We start from the raw sequence: 18,934 nt of genomic DNA on the forward strand, positions 1-18,934 counted from the left end.
GACAAATATTTACATAATAATCATCTAAAGTTGGTATTTTTAATTACCACTACAGATAGTGAGCGTGGAGATTCACAAATCAATTAAGTTGGCAATATTAATTACTGCTACTATATATAGTGAGGTATAACTGTTCACTTGAGCTTATCTGCAGAATCTGTCAATAGTGTTTTTCTCTCATAACAAATCAACGAATAATACTTTCAACCATTGCTTTCTAGACAAACGAACACGCTCTGAGTAATACAATGATGTAATATTTTCAGACAAAAAATCTCAAAGTTGGCAACATTAATTACTACTATAGTTGAACACAGAGAGCTAGAAAATACTCCATTTTTCCTATAATGCAAAGTGTTTTAAAAAAGGTAACACAATTTAAGGGAAAACTCAAATAACTTATGTACCCATAGATTATTCTAATTATAGAGTTTCTTCTTAAATCATAACTTTCTTTTTAACAAACCTTGCGAAATCAAAACATAGTCATTACGTATAAATGCATTGTATTTCAATACAAATTTTAGAAGTCACAATACACTTTATTGCAGGGTGAAGGGACAGAGTAATCTAGGGCGTGTTTGCAGCACTACATGAAGGGCAGCCAGGCCCCGTGGCTAGGCCTAGACTAGCCATAGCCAGACTAATGCGGTGCAAGCCCCCTTGTTTGGTGGTAAGCCCGACCCAATAGCGTCTGTGTTTGTTTGTTGGACCAAATAGGAGGTAAGAGGATAGGAAGGCCACCTACTCTATCCATTGGGCTAGACAATCGCTCAATCTAGCCTGGCTTTGAAAAAATGATGTCCCCCATCGTTTTCGTTTTTCTGGGACCTGGCCTAAGTGCTTTAAGCTTTGGACGGGGTGAACTTCGAGGCTGGGCCAGTGACATCAAACACGGGCTGCTGCAGTTGGGGAATTCGGGTCACCCTCCACGCCCACTAGCAAACACGCTCTTAGACTTGACATTATTCACTACTCTTACAACTAGTAAAGTACTCTCTCTGTCCCTTTTTAATTGTCATCGTTGATGTGCGTGCCACAAGTTTGTCTCGATCTACAGAAAATACTATAATATTTATATCTTCAAATAAATTTGTTAAAAAACTAAATTCAAAAATCTTTCTAATGATACTAATTATGTATTATAAATATTAATATTTTTTAATATATAATTGTCGACACTTGTTTTTTAAGGAGCGCAAGTAATAATTAAAAAGGACGAAGGGAATACTAGAGAAATCTACGGATACTAAAAATACAGATATTTACAAAATCATGTAGAGTTGGTAATATTATTTAATAATAAAAAATAGCCACGGAAATCACGGAAAGAGCCGCCGTCCACCACACCGTGCCCCTGGCCGCTGTGCCAGCCACACCGCTGCTCTACGGTGAGCGACAGGTGTACTCCACTGCCCCCACATCCCCAGAAGGCCAGAAGCCAGAGCCGCGTCAGACGCGGGCCCCTCTATCTGGCCCCGGAAGTAGGATAGACTGAGCAAACGCCAAAATTCGGAGACCCTTTTGACCCTTTCCTTGCTTTCGCTTCTTCTCTCGCCCCCCCTTTCCGCTCTCACATCTACTCTTCTGCACAATCAATTTCCCCCTCAGTCCGCACCCAAACCCCTGGACCGCCCCACGGGCTCCGCCGTCGCCTCGCCGCGAGCGATCGCATTGGCGGCGCCCGCGACTCCAGGGTCGATGGCGGAGGGCTCTTCCAGGTGAGCGCGCCGGCCTCCTGCGATCCTTTCGCGCGCCGTTTCGCGCCTTTGTGGGGGGTGGTTTGGGGGCGAGTTTTGAATGTCTCACGCGTGTTTTGTTTGGTGGCTGGTTCTGGTTGCAGGGGTTACCCATCCGGCTCCGGGGACGGGTGGAGATTGGTGCTCCACGACCCCGACGTCGTCGAGGTGTCGGCGGAGACTGCCGTTGAATGGAGCTCTTCCCGTTCCCGTCGCAAGAAGCTGAAGCTGCCCCAGGTGGAAACTGGAAACGCGTTTCTCTCACTCTCTGTTTTCAAACCATCGTTTTTTTTATTCCGCGTCCGTGGGCTGTTTGGTGCTCGGTAGAGAAGTTCTAATGCGCGACTGGGGTGTGGCGATTTGTGAGAATAAGGTTTACAACTTTTTGGGTCCCGTATGCTCATCAGTGGTGCGCGCCCCGTGGTTTGGTAGTGCTCACGTGAGTATATGAGGGGGGTTGAATTGGGTTGGCAACTGCGTTTAGTATCGGGGCGATTTGAATTGAACGAATTTAATCTAAACTTACTGGTGCTGGATTATGATGCGTTTTGTCCTGCACCCTTTTGTTATCTGAATCGTGTTTGCATTATTGATATTGTAACTTTAAGCAGGTGTCTGTTCTTGCAGTCTGCTGTTGTTTACTGCCCATTTGGATGTTGTAGTGATTACTATGAGGAATTCCTTGTGGTCGTGGTCTGTTCTGTTCTAGGCCTTTCCTTGTCAGCATTTGGATGATCAATGGAAAGCTGCGATAGGCCTGATGACATGCATGTAGTTATGTATCTACATCAAGGGAGATCAGAATATACCTCAGCCCCATCACGGTCTATGATAATCTGGATAGACAACTTATTTTTTAGTGTCCTGCTTCTCACATTTTACTTTCTGCAGAGTATTTATTTACCATAGCTGCATGCTAGTTTTGTAAATCCTCTCCTGAAAGCAAAAAAAATTCCTTCAAAGCAAACGTACCACATGTCAGTCACCTGCATGTCAAGTATTGGTATGGCATTTTCATGTTGTCATGCAGTTATTGAATTTTCCTTCCTCTATCCACTGCGAACGACATTGGAGTAATCAGTTTGTATTTTAGTGATCGATTTACGGAATGTTTGGGGCTACCTTATTATTATTTCTTAGATTCAGGAATAAAAAGCATTCCGGTTACCACCAACATCCATGAGTGAATGAGTATAGCCATCCAATACAACTATTGGGTTCTTAGACCAAACTCCGCAAAATGGAACCCAAACAAAAGGCAACACTCAACAGGGAGCCGACACTAAACTAAGGAAAACTTAAGCCTCTATCCTTCTTTGTTGTCGCCATCCTGGTTTTCCGAAGACTTTGATCACCATGATTTCCAAATGATGACACCCTTCTTCAGTGCCCCTCTCTCTTCCTCTATAGATAACTGTGACCACTGCAACACTATTATTTCCTTTAGTAAGATTTCTATTTACAATTCATGTGATTGTCTTATGCTGTAACAGGGTTTGCAACTTTTCTTTTGGTGAATCCTTTCTTTGTAGACTGCAAATCTAAAATGATTCTTAACTTGTTATATTTCTCTGTTTTTACTTTCTGGATGTACATGGTAATATGTGAGCATCAATTTCTTATGAAAACTTGAAAAGACAGCTTGTTTCTTTCAAAACTAACATAGTATCCATGAGCTGTTCTTTGTTTCTGGAAATGAGATTATTCATGAGTTTGGTTTTGGCTTTGTTCAGGCTTATGATTGGTACATGAATCTTGATTATCTAAGTTTGGTTTTTTAAATGTGCCAACATGTTGTTATGGTGCCACAAAACCTATCTGTTCTAAATATGTTACATGTCCGACATATAGGTTATTCCTTCTGACATAATTGAACTTGATGATGATGATCCTGATGGAGTTATGATAATTGGTGAGAAGATATCAAATCAGAAGAATGAGCAAGAAGTTGTTCATATGGATTGGCCAGAGCATACAACGGTGTTGTATTTCGTGTACTTGTTTTTTATTCCCTTGGTTATATACTATGCCAGTGATTTATTTTTCCTTTTCTGTTCAGGAACTACAGAGCGGTATGTCTACAAATTTGGCTGGCCCAAGTGTTATTCCTGTCATAGATGCGTTCCCATGGCAGGGAGGTCATCACAACAATGTTGCTGGTCCAAGTGTTATTCCTGCCACAAATTTTTATCCTTGGGATGGCCTAGGAGCGTATCATGGAGGTGCACTGTTACCCCCAATTTATTCACCCCCAATTTATTCTAATGAGTTTGTTGGGGCACCTGGAGAGGACCACAGTAATAAATACTATAATTATAGCACTTCACTGATGGAAAGTGGTAGCAGCTTTAACTCTGGTGCGAATAATTACATGGATCTTCCACTTCCACCTGGTGCGGGAGCAGTTTTACCATGGGGGTACATGCCTTCAACTGAGATGCCACATCAGCCCAGTCAAACTAAGGTTGTCAATACTGAAATTGATGAAAAGTATAAGACATTTAAACAGTTTGATACTGTTAGTGACTACAGTGACAATTTCTACGCATTGACAGGCCAAAGGAATGTTCATGCTGTTAAGAAGGTAGCTATTTAAACTTTGGACATGCTCTATCTTCACTTTATTTCCTCACAATTTAATATCAAGTTGGTTTATAAACAGCCATCAAAGGCCTGGGTGAAGCGGATTCAACATGAGTGGAAAGTCTTAGAGAAGGATTTGCCAGGTAAGTGGCTATTGTTTTTTATTCATGGTCTAATTTTATTAAGATGTTACAGGTTTGTTAAATACAGATTGATCACATAATGTTGTCATTTACTCTTTTCTACATGCTCAACAGTTGAGTAGACGTGTCAATCTTTAAAAATTCTCACGTGTGTCTAAAATGACTTCTAGTTCAATTTTAATCAGAAAATGCCATGGATGCAAATTGTTTTCATGCGTAGTGCAATATTTAAATGTACTTACTGATACTTTCTTCTAAATCGAACAGAGACAATATATGTACGAGTTTATGAGGATAGAATGGACTTGCTTAGAGCTGTCATCGTTGGACCAGCAGGCACTCCATATCATGATGGGCTTTTCTTCTTTGATGTCTATTTCCCTTCTCGATATCCAAGTAAACCTCCGGTGAGGAATATTTTGATGCCCTATGTATCTATGGAAGCTTTTTCCTTTGTTCTCCATTTATAAGAATATGCTTGACAATAGATACGACTGTTCTTTCAGCTAGTGAATTACCGATCTGGGGGATTGCGGCTTAACCCAAATCTCTATGAGTGTGGTAAAGTCTGCCTTAGCCTCTTAAACACCTGGTCTGGTACTGGATGCGAGATGTGGAACCCATCTAATTCAACCATGTTGCAAGTCCTGGTCTCTATTCAGGCCTTAGTGTTGAATTCCAAACCTTATTTCAATGAACCTGGGTATGCAATGCATGCTAACACTTCTCAAGGCGAGAAGCAATCAATGGCGTACAATGAAGAAACGTTTCTGCTGTCCTGCAGAACAATGCAGTACTCTCTTCGGAATCCACCAAAGGTATGGAGATGCATGACATGTTTATGATTTTGCTTGCTATACTCCCTCCGTACAGGATTTAGAAGTCGTTTAGGACAGTGACACGGTCTCCAAAACACAACTCTTATTTTTATAAAAATATTTAGAATTTTTTTATATAAGTATTTTTTAAGACAAATCTATTCATATAATTTTCACATTTGCAAACTCAATAATTTAAAAGTTATTGATGATTTATATTCCCAATGTTTGACTCAAACCTTGTCCAAAACGACTTCTAAATCCTATATGGAGGGAGTACAACTTTTTTTGGATACATCTATCTCTGTTTTCTTAAGTAACCACTCTTTCTCCACAAACAATGTAGAACTCTCGGATAGATATTAGAATGTTAGATCCGCGATCTCCCCGAAGTGAAATTTCCTTGAACTGCAAGGTCAACAAAAGGCCCTGAAAACTGGCTGCCCAGGATGCACCTACAACACGTAAACCTCTGTAAACAGTCACACAGCAACGGACTTTTATTTTCATGCAACCTAGGATTTGAACCCTTGCGGGCTGCCTCCCAACCCGAGGACGTACCACCATGCTATTGACACGTTTGCACCTTTGTGGAGTAGATTGAGAAACCTAAGAATGAGCCCTTTATATGAAAAAGGGTTAACATCGTCTTAATGCTTCCAAATCTGAAGTGTGTTCCCCTTTTCAGCATTTTGAGGACTTCATTGAGTAGATTGAGAAACCTAAGAATGAGCCCTTATATGAAAAAGGGTTAACATCGTCTTAATGCTTCCAAATCTGAAGTGTGTTCCCCTTTTCAGCATTTTGAGGACTTCATTATTGGCCATTTCCGCAATTATGGGCGCAAAATCCTGAAAGGATGCAAGTCATACATGGCTGGTGCCCAAGTTGGTTGCCTTGTCGGAGACGGCGTGCAGGATGTTGACGAGGGTGACAAAAGTTGCTCCAACAACTTCAAGGCCTCACTTAAGCCATTATTCGAGGACCTACTGAAGGAATTCACCAATATAGGAGTCAACTGTGATGAATTCCGGAATCCTGGAGGTACTAACATTGAAGCAGACACCATACTGAAGTTATAGCACAGCAAGCAATGGAAGTTCAAAAGTAGGGAGGTTGACAATTCACAGATTTTGCTTCGCAACAGGAGGATTGACAGATTTTGCTTCTAGGGATGGGCAAAGTTGGGTTCTATCCCCAGAAGGGTGTTTGGGGGCACAAGGCCCACAATAAACCATGTGCAACTAACTGACCCCTTGCTTTTTTGGTCGTTAGTTTCTGTATAAATCCTCCCAGTCTGCCATTGTTTTCTAGACACAAGTTGCACGTGGCTTATTCTATCTAGAAACAGTACTTATTTACAATCCGTCTGGTGTTACCCATGTGTATCTTCTGCGTGGTGTTACTCCTGTGCACCTTTATCTGCCGGCCGGTTTTGTGTCCGCATTGCTCTTGCCATTTACAGACGAGCCGGATCAGCGACAACGCTCTCTGTCAGGCTGGCGCTGGCATGGTCTTGTTTGGGTGCACATGTATCTATTTCATCCACATGTGTTGAAGTGAATTGGTCTATCTCATCCACATGTGTTGAAGTGAATTGGTGGAGAAATTAAACTAAATTTTATTTTAATCCACTCCAACACATGTGGATCGAAATGGTTAAACATGCACCCAAACCTTCGTTGGACGCCGGTAGCAGCAAATCCAAATTTCAGTCGTTGACCCTGGGAAGGAGCTGCGTTTGGTTTGCTGCTACTATTTGGCATTTTGGCTTGCTCCAGCAGCAATCCAGCTAGTGCTGGCAACTTGCTGTTCGTTTTTCTTCCTCTGTGCGCCCAAATCGGAGCGGGCTGAATTTTGGCCGGCTGCCCGGTTTAGCAACAGGCTGAATGAATCCAAACGCGCCTGGGTCATTGCCTTGTTCCCTTCTTGGCAATCTCAGCGAGCCCTGTCAGCTTATGCCTGTCATGTAGTAGGTTGTTCTGTCCTCTGCCTCCAAAAGATGGGCGTGCCGGATGGTGTCGGAGCACCAGTGGAGATGGTGTAAAGCCGGCAAGGATGGATGTTGCCGGTGGAGCTAGCTCGGGCGCTCGGCTATGAGCCATCGCGCCGGGCGTTTGTGTCTCTGCCTGTTTCAGACTGGTTGTTTGCTTCTGCACGGTTACATTTTCCAGCCACAGCGCACTCGACTCGACACAACCAGAAGACCCTCAGAAATTGTTAAGTTCGGGTGATAGCAGCATCCGTGATCCCTCAGGTGGCTGAATTTGTTTTTCTTCAGTCGATGCTGTGGTTGCCGCCAAGCACCATCCATCTGGGGCATCTAAAGGCTCGTGGTCTATGGACGTGTGGATGTCTTCTTCCTTGGATCCTAGGTATCGGCTTATTCTCCGCGCGCGCGTGCGCGCACACACACACCCCAAGTTTGCAGTGTGCACCAGCTGTGGAGGAGAAAGGAGAACCAACGCTCTTCTGTTGGCCCAGTTCTACAAGAGATAGATCTTAGCGTGCTGTTGATGAATTCTATTTAGCTTATGTTAATAGATAGTGGCGAAGCTAGAGTAAACTAGAGTGAGTGCATTTAACTTGTGGGTGCATAGACATTTTCTACAAGGGTACATATATGATGAAATTTTAGATTTATTCACTATTTTTAGAATTTTTTGGGGGTGCATTTGCACCCCTTAATTACAACATAGCTTCGCCCCTGTTAATAGATATTGTAATAAGATAGCCTATGTTTTAGCTAAGCAGTCACTAGTACACATTGCTTGGAGAGGTGGCATGTAACTCCGGCGTGTGTGAGTGATCTTGTGTACTCTGAGGCTTCAGCCGGCTGAGATTAATACAAAGCAAGTAAGACCTTGTTCAGTTGGCAAATTTTTTGGATTTTAGGTACTAAGCATGTTTATTTGTATTTGATAATTATTGTCCAATTATGAACAAATTAGACTCGAAAGATTTATCTCGCAAATTACAAATAAACTGTGTAATTAATTTTTATTTTTGTTTATATTTAATACTCTATACATATGCCGTAAAATTCGATGTGATGGAAAATTTTGAATTTTGTTGGAACTAAACAAGGCCTAAGTCAAAAAAAAAAAACTTTGCAGTGTGCACCCTTGCTTCCTGTGCTCACCGTTGGGCCTGCTATCATCGCCTTAGGCCCTGTTTAGTTCCCCATCCAAAATTTTTTCTTCCATCCCATCGAAACTTTGGACACATGCATGGAATATTAAATGTAGATAAAAAATAAACTAATTACACAGTTTGGTAAAAAATTGCGAGACGAATCTTTTAAGTCTAGTTAGTCTATGATTAGCCTTAAGTGCTACAGTAATAGATTTGTCTTGCAGTTTCCAGACGAGCTATGTAATTTGTTTTTTTATTAGTTTTTAAAAACCTCTTCCGACATCCTTCCGACACATCCGATGTGACACCCAAAAAATTTTCATCTCCAACCCAAAAAATTTTCATCTCCAAGAGATGAAAATTTTTTGGTGTCACATCGGATGTGTCGGAAGGATGTCGTGAGGGGTTTTTAAAAACTAATAAAAAAACAAATTACATAGCTCATCAGGAAACTACAAGACAAATCTATTAAGCATAATTAATCTATCATTAGCACATGTGAGTTACTGTAGCACTTAAAGCTAATCATGGAGTAACTAGGCTTAAAAGATTCGTCTCACGTTTTTCAATCAAACTATGTGTAATTAGTTTATTTTTTATGTACATTTAATGTTTATGCATGTGTCCAAAGATTCGATGGAATGGACGAAAAAATTTTGGATGGGAAACTAAACAGGGCCTAAACAGGCCCTTAACTACGCTAGCCTCACCAATGTTCAAAGATAAAGGCTGACTGAAGAAAACTGGGATCTCAGTCACCAGATGCCTATGAAACGTGCGTCTTGTTTCGTGGAGACTGGAGATGGTTAACGGTGACCTCTCCATTCTTACTCAGTTGCGCACTCATGCTGTCAACACTAGAGTTCCAGCCCGTGCTGACCGGCATCTTTAGTGACGACTTTAAGTGGTGCAATCTTCGTTCTTCAGTGGAGATTATTAATGATTAAACTGTGATGAATTCCACCGCACTCCGCATAGGTGCTGGCGTGCGACACCTTGTGACTGGCCATATTTATCTGTTGCGTTTTTTCCGTGTGGGAACAAAGCCACACCATGAGAACCAGATACGTATCCTACAAAGGCAATCTTCATTTCAGAGGTTGCCTTGTTTGGCAGAAAATATTGTTGGTTGATTTGTGTCAAAAACAAAAATACTATTAAATGACTGGTTGATTCAGCTTATTGCGGAAAAAACAGAAAAGCCAGCCACAGGGGACACATGTCGGGCCAGTCTTGAGATGTTGCATAATATTTTTTTCCCGGAACCATAAGAATTGACGTTTTACTGAGGTCTTGGTCTTCCACTCTCCCTTAAAATTCTAAACCATATATACAATCGTATTAGGCCTTGTTTAGTTGGCAAAAAATTTGGATTTTGGGTACTGTAGCACTTTCGTTTGTTTGTGGCAAATATTATCTAATCATGGATTAATTAGGGTCAAAAGATTTATCTTGCGATTTACAAGCAAACTGTATAATTAGTTTTTGTTTTTGTCTCAATTAAATACTCTATGTATATGCCGCAAGATTCGATGTGACGAAGAATCTTAATTTTTTTTTTAAACTAAACAAGGCCTTAGTATCTCTTAGCTGCATTTATGCATACATACAATACGTTCGTGAATGAGGACGATGCAGGAAGCAGGAGATTGTATCATTGATTCATTGTACATATGCATAAAGGCAGCTCAGAGATACAATGATACAATTTGTATCCACCAAGGCACCAAGTCGGTCGACGACTCGTTGCACGGTAAAGTTTATTTTGCTCTCATGTATCCTTACTCTCTCACTCATTAAATTCGTTTTGATAAATATTCAAACACACATTTCATTACGAAACTACTTTGAGATACGTGTTTATACACTTCTCAAAACGAATTCAATAGGTGGAAGAGCGAGGGTGTGCCTTTAAGAAAAAAAAAACCATCTTCCTCGTTGCGCGCAAACCCTTTGGTACAAAATAAAGGGCTTGTTTGGCACAGTTCAACTTCACTAGTAAAGCTGTTTTTTTAGAAAATAGCTTCATGAGTGACTTTCTAGATGAAGCTGAGCTGTTTTGGAAAAAGTGTTTGGCAAAATAGCTTCACAAACTACTTCATGCATAGTTGAGAGAGAAAAATGAGAGAGAGAGAGCTGCAATAAGCTACTTTTTCAGCTTCATCTCAACTTATGTCTTTGTGAGAGGAGGAGAAAAATAGCTTCACCTATAAAATTGTTTTGAAATAAGTGTTTGGCAAAAAAAACAGCTCAATCTGTTGTGAGCTGTACCAAAGAGACCCACTTTACCCCAAACTTTACCATTGTCTCCCTTCTTCCCTACTAAAACAACTGCACCAACGCTGCTCGGTAGTAAACCTGCTGCCTCTACTTGCCGGAATGGCGCGGCCTCAGAGGCACGATGACTCCGCTCACCACTTCCTTCTCCTCCTCGGCCTCCTCCTGCTGCTTCCCTCCGCCAACGCCGCGTCGTTCTCCACGCTCTGCGGATCCACTCCCCCGCGCGACCTGCAGCACTCCCACGGCGCACACCGCGCTATCCCTTCTTCCATCACCGCCGGCCACTTCTCCGGCGGCCGCGATCTCCACTTCGCCCGCGACCGTCCCTACACCCGCGCTCTGTCCTTCCACCCGCGCGGCAGCTCGGCCAGGGCCACCTCCGACCCCGCCGTTAAACATCTCTCTGCCACGCTCACCCTCGAGGGCACCCGCGCCCGCTTCGGCCGGCGCGACCGCGACAGTGGCCGCCCCCACTCCGTGTCTTTCGACCTCGACGGCTACTACTACAACTACACCACCGCCGCTTCCACCGCGGAGGCGGAGCTCTGCATGGTCGGCTCCGGCTCTTACGCCAGGGAAGATGGCTTCGGTGTCGTCCTCCTCCCTGACGTCGTGCTCCGCCTCCACCTGCCCCAGCCGTCCAACCTCTCCCGGCCCTTCGTCACCGGCAGCGTCGAGGGCGCCGGCTTCGATCCCATCGCCCTCCTCGCCTATGCCGAGGATGCCTACGCGTACGGAAAGGCCGGCTCCTGCCCGCCGCCGCCCGTCCCAGTGCGTGCCGGTGCCGCGCGACCGGCGCTCCGCTCGGGGCACTACTCGTGCCACCACCTCAGGGCGCTGCTCCGAAGCTCCTACAGCCTGGAGTACAGGCCCAATGAGCACGACCACGACGGTGGTGCTAGCAGCAGCAGCTTCCCGCTGCGGCTGCGGCACGGGATTATGTACGTGAACCAGATGCGCTGTGGCTTCGACGGCGCCGTGCGCGCGTACATGGTGTTCTACGCCAATCAGTCGGTAGCCTCGCCATCCAGCAACTACACGGCAGTGGGGAGGCGTACCTTCGTGATCGGAGACGAGGCGCTCGTCGCCGACGGGTTCTGGGATCCGTCGCGGAGCCAGCTCTGCCTGCGGGCGTGCCGGGTGGCGAGTTCCGGCAGCAAGTCCCCCGCGGACCTACAAGTCCGCGAGTGCGGGATCGGGGTCAGATTCTGGCTCCCGGCCGTGTGGTCCATCCGGGACCGGAGCATCGCGGCTGGGATGATCTGGAACGCGACCGGGAACAGCGACGCCGGCAACACGGCAGGCGTGATCTCGGTGTCAACAACCGGGAGCTACATGGGGAGCCTCTCCGGCGTCAGCTACAACTACACCCGGGTGGAGGAGGCCAAGAAGCACTACGACTCCATCCCGGCGTTGAGCAAGGAGCGCAAGGGCAGGTTCCCGGGTAACTACTCGTATCGGGACTTCACGTTCCCGTTCTTGCTGGTGAAACAGGGACTGCCCGGGTATGCCTGGCCGGTCACCATTGGATCCGCCATGGTTGAAGGGGACGAGATGATGGCTGACACGGCCTTCTCTCAGCATGTAGCAGCAGAGGCGAACAAGCAGAGGCTGCTGAATGTCAGCTACAGTTTGGAATACCAGGTTGCCTCGGGGAATTTATCTGCGAATGTCTCGCCGCTGAAGATGTCCCCTCAGTTGCAACGCGTCTCCGCGGAGGGTGTCTATGACATCACGACAGGCTCCCTGTGCCTGGTGGCCTGCCGCCAAGTGACCAACGGTTCGTCCGACTGCGACGTCCTGGTGACCTTCCAGTTCGCGCCGGTGAGCCCCGTGGAGGGAGAGCGTGGCGTTGGGACGATCAAGAGCCTGAGAAAGCAGAGTGATCCTCTGTTCTTCGAAGCAATGGACTTCGTCTCGTACGGGATGACCGTGCGGCAAATAGAGGAGTCCAGCTCCAGGATGGACATGGAGAGCATCATGCTGGTGGTCTCCATGACGCTGTCCTGCGTCTTCACCGCCCTGCAGCTGCGTCATGCGAACAAGCAACCCGAGGCACTCCCGGCCATGTCGGTCACCATGCTCGTCGTCCTGGCCCTTGGCTACGTGACCCCCCTCGTGCTCGACCTCGAGGACATGTACACGGACACCCGGAGGCGGCGGTACATCCTCCAGCTGACGAGCGCCGGGTCGCTGGATCTGAACGAGTTCATGCTCAGGGCCAGCACCATGCTGGCCCTGGTTCTGCAGCTGCGCCTCCTCCAGCTTGCCCTGTCGTCGCGGAGGTCCACGGATCAAGTCGGGAGCAAGCAGGAGGTCTCGTCGTCGTCGTCGTCCGACGCCGAGAGGAGCACGCTCTGGATATGTCTGCCGCTGTACGTCCTCGGTGCGGTCGTGGTCTGGATCGTGCACATGAGCGATGGTCACCACCACGGCCCACGAGCGAGTTCGTTCTCTGCTTTTTCTACCCCGTCGGGACCGGCGTTGGTGGACGACCTCGCGGCCTACGCGGGGCTGATCCTGGACGGGTTCCTGCTGCCCCAGGTCGTCTCCAACGCGCTCTCGGGCTCCAGGGTGACGGCCCTCTCGCCGTGGTTCTACGCCGGCGGCACCGTGATCCGCGCGGCGCCGCACGTCTACGACGTGTTCAGGAAGCACAACTACGTGCTGCCGGGCTGGAACTGGAAGCCGACGGCGTACGTGTACGCGAGCCCTCGCGACGACCTCTTCGGCGTCGCGTGGGACGTCGCCATACCATGCGGGGCTACGTTGCTCGCCGCGCTTCTGTTCCTGCAGCAGCGGCTTGGGGGCGCGTTCTTGTGCTGTTCGAAGAGCAGACGGTCGGGCTCGGGCGAGTACGAGATGGTCTCCACGACCACGATTAGCTCCTAGTAACCGTGAGTCTTAAGAAGGCAAATTGTGCAACTGTCGTGCCATTTGTTTTTTTTTTTTGGAAGCAGTTATTAGTCTGCGATTACCCATACTAGTATGATGGTACAAGTACAGCATACTGGATCGTGACGGGAGTTGTTCAAGTTGATAGATAGTACTATCTCCATCTAAAAAGAATGCAACTACTGCCATAAAAAGTGGTTCATATTTGATAAATTTTTCAGTGAATAATATTTACATTTATGACTTTAAATTAATTTATTATAAAAATATATTTCGCAACTCATCTGATGGTATCTATTTGGTATCATAAATATGGATACTTTTTTTATTTATAAGTGGTCAAACTTATAAGATACTAAAACATGATAATGTGCTAAAATTGCATACTTTTGGAGATGAAGATAGTACTTAGCTATGCATGAGTTTATCATATCGTCCACAAACAAAAGAACAAACTGAGAGAGATTGAATCAATGTCTCGAAACATTCATATGGAGTACAGTGCATCCTTGTCCTAGACAATGTAACAAATGGCTTCCATTGGCGGAATATTGTTACAATACTACAACTCATACTTTTTTGCTGAAACAATCACTATTTGAAGTTTTTTTACTGTCAACGGGGGGAGACGACCCCCACCTGATTTTGTATGTATTATATTTCTTGGCCCAAAAACAGCCCGTGCTTATGTTTTACAGAGAGTTTACATGTCTGAGCGACTACAGATTACAGAATGTAGACAGAGTGAGAGTGAGAGAGCGAGCATCAGCCTTGCCCCTGTCACGCCATCGTGAAGATCTGGCACCAAGCATCTACTAGGTGCTTCTTTTTCCTTGAGAGTCTGTACTTCCATTGTTCAGCCGCCTGCTTGCATGCAGCCAGAACGTGGTCAAGAGAGTGCAGTTCATGTCTGAAGACCATGGCATTTCTCGCCTTCCAAAGGTGCCAGCAGACAAGAGCTAAGAAGGCCGGGAATTCATCTAAGGGTATGCCGCCATGAGGGGTGACGGTGTGGATAGAGCCCATGTCCACGGCAAGCATCGATGACATGTTAAGGCGCTGCCATAGTTCCTTGGCCAGGTTGCATCCGCACATATAAGCATTCACCTCGTCATATAAGCATCACCAACTTGCAATATTTAATAGTACCTGATCTAGAATGGCTCAAGGAGCGAGAACTTCTGTGAAATCTCATCCAACAAAAGCTTTAGGCATGTTCTGTTACTCTAGATTCCACTAAGAATCAATCCAGATGATCAAAACTTATATAAAATTATGCAAGCAAACCAGGCAGGAATTGTTCCATGCCAAAATACTCCTAGAACCGAACGAGCCCTTATGTGTGCCCAACAAAGAATGAAATGCCAAGAAGGTAACAATCAATCTAAAACAAACTTTGAGTTTGGTCAAATGGTGTGTCTCGTCACATTCAATCTTTAGCCACACTTTGTAGTAATCATATGATCTCCATCTACTTCAAAGGCTTGGCAGCGCGTTCTTGTGCTGTTTGAAGAGTAGACGGTCGGGCTCAGGCGAGTACGAGATGGCCTCCACAATTACTAAGAAAGTAAATTTTGTTCTCGAGGGCACATGCTCTCCTGTTGTTACCGTTAGATTTGCACAGTGATATGTGCATAGCAGGAGAGACGATGGTGCTGTTTGGTTGAGGTTTTTTAATTTTGACCAGTTATCAGTTCACGATGCTATATTCACACTGCTATAGGATTTTATTACTTCTTGTTTAGTTGAGTTGGGCTAGAGTTGGCTCCCACGTTAATAGATACAAACCTTTGCAACAACGTTACTGCTGCTCTCCCAGTATTATTTGATTATCGTGCATAACACCCCTTCACATCTTCCTCTCCCTCTCTGCTCTCTTCTTTGGCTCTTCTATGCTCCAATGTCAATTTCTCAACATCAACAACCCCACCCACGGACGACTTGGGCCTTGTTTAGTTCCTAAAAAATTTTGCAAAAATTTTCAGATTTCCCATCACATCGAATCTTGTGCCATATGCATAGAGCATTAAATATAGATAAAAACAATAACTAATTACAAACAATTTGCCTATAATTTGCGAGACGAATCTTTTGAGCCTAGTTAGTCCATGATTGGACAATATTTATCAAATACAAACAAAAATGCTACAGTGCTCATTTTGCCAAAAATTTTGGAACTAAACAAGACCCAAGTGTTTCTATGGCGTCCTTGACAAGGGTGGTGGGTGGCCCGTCCCATTCCCTCTTCCTTCCCCCTCTCTCCTCTCCCTTTGACCCAAATCCTTTGTCTAAACCCTAGTTGTGGGTTGTATCCTTGATTTAATGGGAGTTTTAGTGAAAGAGAAGTTTCAAGAAGGTTATGGGGAAGAAGACAATTTACATCAAATTGGATTGCAGAGAATTAGATCAGAACAAGGGATGCATCATTTTTGACAATTTACATCAAATTGGGTTGCAGAGAATTAGATCAGAACAAGGGATGCATCATTTTTTTAGTTGCAATTCCATCTATACATTGAACCGAACAAGAGGTTGTAATGATTAGTTTGTAAGACTGTAAGTCTATAACAAGTAGCAGCGGTAACGAGTTTCATTGTCATTGTCATTACTGCTCTTGTTCCTGTCCTTTGTACACGCGTCTTAGTCCGGCGAACGTTCACCGATCAGATAGCCTTTCACCGATCAGATAGCCCTTGCGACTATCTATTTCTGGAAAAAAATAAGTTCAGTAACTTTCTTTTTTCCAAAATTTTTCTATTTTTGGCAAAAAAAAATCTATGACTTTTACTTTAGAAAGTTACAAAGTTATACGCATAACTTTTACGTATAATTTGTAGAACAAACTTCGTATAACTTATACATAAAACTTATACACATGACTTCGACCTATATCTTCAACGTGACAAAGTTATACATATTAACTTACTATATGACAAAGTTATACACATAACTTTTATGTATAATATTTTGTGATACAAATTTATCAACATAATTTCTTAGGAAGCTATAAAAATTATACACAATACTTTTATGTATAACTTGTTTGTAGAACTTAGATATATAACTTGATGAATGACTTAAATATAAAGTTAGACCGTACGAGTTATATTCAAGAACTTAAACGTACAACTAATATCATAACGTATATGAAAACTATGTATGAAAATAACTATATAGTATAACTTGTTCGTCTATTAAATTACGTAAAAAACTATATCAAAAAGTAATGAAAAAAATTATGGTGATAATTTTTGTTATGCAAAATGTTATATTGTCATAAATTGTAGAAATAAGTTATGTCTCGTAACATATATGTATAACTTAGTTACTTTCTAAAAATGGAAAGTTATAGATATTAGTTTTTTCCAAATAAAGAAAGTCATGGGAGCATATGATTGTTCGCTCAATTCAAATGCAGTGAACGGAATGAACATCCACACCCAGAGAGAGAGAGAGAGAAGAGCATAATTATATGTGTATTAGTCTGCGATTACCCATACTAATACGATGGTACATACCACATACTGGATCGTGGTATGTTCTCTACTCCGGCTGTGCCGGCACGTATAGTTTGGCTGGATGAATTATATACTCTACCTATCTGTTCCCTTGTTTGAGTAATAAATTTGTAATGTTTTTTAGTTGTCTTATCAAGTTAAGTATTAACCTTTCATTTGGTGTTGCCCTCTACATTATGTGTGCCGGCCCAGTCGCCATTGCTCTTGTCATATTGCATCTGAGCCGTTAAACAACAATGTTGCTTGTCACATTCTGAAATTATGTTTCTTACTTGGTATATCAGTCTTCTTTGTCAGCTTGCCAACACCGGCGCTGGATCATCTATAAACACTCAGACAGACAACCAACCCCCCCCCCCCCCCCCCCCCCCCCCCCTCGTCCCCGCACCTAGCATTAGCAAGCATATCGTGCATTCCTGTTTCGGCAGTTTCGCCATGGTGTGGCCCAAGATTTTTAAATCTTCCACTCACCTCTGCCTTCTCCTCGTCACCATCTACTAGGCCGCCGCAGCCATATCATATTCGTCGTACTCCTCGCTATGCCACTTCCCCGTCCCGTCCCCTGACCTCCACAATGGCAACCACTCCCATAGTACAGTGACAACGAGCAATAATCTCTTCCGGAGGATCTCAACCGGGCACTTCTCCGGTGGTGACAACCTTCTCTTCGCCCCTGAGCGATCCTACGCCCTCCGCTCCTTCTCCTTCATTCCCCGCCACTCGGCCCTTACCACTGTCCACTGATCCCACCGTCGTTCGCCTCGTTGGCACGCTCGCCCTCGAGGGATTTGGCGTCGCGCGCCTTGCGTCGCAGGAGTCGGGAACACCACCACTCAGTCACCTTTGAACTCGAAGGCTACTACTCCACTGCCACTGCCACTTCCTTCGCTGAGCTATGCATGATCGGCTCCGGTTCTTATGGGTCTTGTTTAGATGTGAAATTTTTTTGGATTTCGCTACTGTAGCAATTTCGTTTGTTTGTGGCAAATATTATCAAGAATCAAAAGATTCATCTCGCGATTTACAGACAAACTGTGTAATTAGTTTTTGTTTTCATCTATATATATATATATACATATGCCACAAGATTTAATGTGACGGAGAATTTTGAAAACTTTTTGGTTTTCAGGGTGAATTCTAAACAAGGCCTAAGAGACGATGGCACTGATACTGACGTCCTCTTGTCAGAACGTTGGACTAATGGACTCCGTCTCCACCTACCTCACCCTTCGAACCTCTCCCGGCCGCCTCGACCTCGAGGGCGCCGGCTTTGGTGCCATCATCCTCGTCGCCTACGTACGGGGACGACTCCCATCCCGACATAGGCACTGCAGAGACTTTCTCCTCCTGCCCACCGCTGTCACGCCCGTGCGTGACGGGCAGCATGTGCTCAGCTCAGAAGGCTTCCCAGCCTGTGACCTGTGTTGAGCAAGGACAGGAATGGTAGCTGGCCTTGTCGGGGAGGAGACCAATGGAACCAGCAGGACGCGGTGGCGACGGTCCATCCGCCGCCGCCGCCGAGAGGAAAGCACTCCAGGCATGCTTGCTCCTGCACTTCCGGTGATCTCGAACGCGTTCTCGGGCTCCAAAGCGAGGGCGCTCTCGGCGTGGTTCTACGTCGGCGGCACCGTGATCCGTGCGGCGCCTCACGCGTACGACGTGTACGCGGGTCCACGCGGTAATCTCTTCGGCGGCGTCGCGTTGGACGTCGGCGTCCTCTTCGGGGTGGCGTTGCTGGCCGTGCTGCTGTTCCTGCAGCAGCGAGTTCGGCTTCGGGGCGCGTTCGTGTGCTCGTCATCATCAAAGAGGAGGTCAGGCGCGTA

The 18,934-nt window shown here is 45.1% G+C and overlaps 1 protein-coding gene across 1 annotated transcript; it reads left to right on the top strand.

Annotated features, from left to right (window-relative positions):
* On the top strand, positions 1,524-13,806 carry LOC8061856. The gene is made up of 10 exons (XM_021456289.1): positions 1,524-1,721; positions 1,844-1,976; positions 3,591-3,719; positions 3,799-4,323; positions 4,402-4,465; positions 4,733-4,872; positions 4,972-5,283; positions 6,084-6,364; positions 7,458-7,540; positions 10,772-13,806. Exons 1-10 carry the CDS (start codon positions 1,702-1,704, stop codon positions 13,588-13,590), a joined length of 4,506 nt encoding a protein of 1,501 aa, XP_021311964.1. The 5' UTR covers positions 1,524-1,701; the 3' UTR covers positions 13,591-13,806.

This window comes from Sorghum bicolor, chromosome 3 (genome assembly GCF_000003195.3).
Source record: "Sorghum bicolor cultivar BTx623 chromosome 3, Sorghum_bicolor_NCBIv3, whole genome shotgun sequence".
Taxonomy (NCBI): Eukaryota; Viridiplantae; Streptophyta; class Magnoliopsida; order Poales; family Poaceae; genus Sorghum; species Sorghum bicolor.

Coding starts and splice junctions, on each gene's coding strand:
- LOC8061856 (XM_021456289.1), top strand. CDS start 1,702: ATGGCGGAGGGCTCTTCCAG. Junction 4,873..4,971: donor GATATCCAAGTAAACCTCCG/GTGAGGAATATT, acceptor CTGTTCTTTCAG/CTAGTGAATTACCGATCTGG. Junction 5,284..6,083: donor CTCTTCGGAATCCACCAAAG/GTATGGAGATGC, acceptor TCCCCTTTTCAG/CATTTTGAGGACTTCATTAT.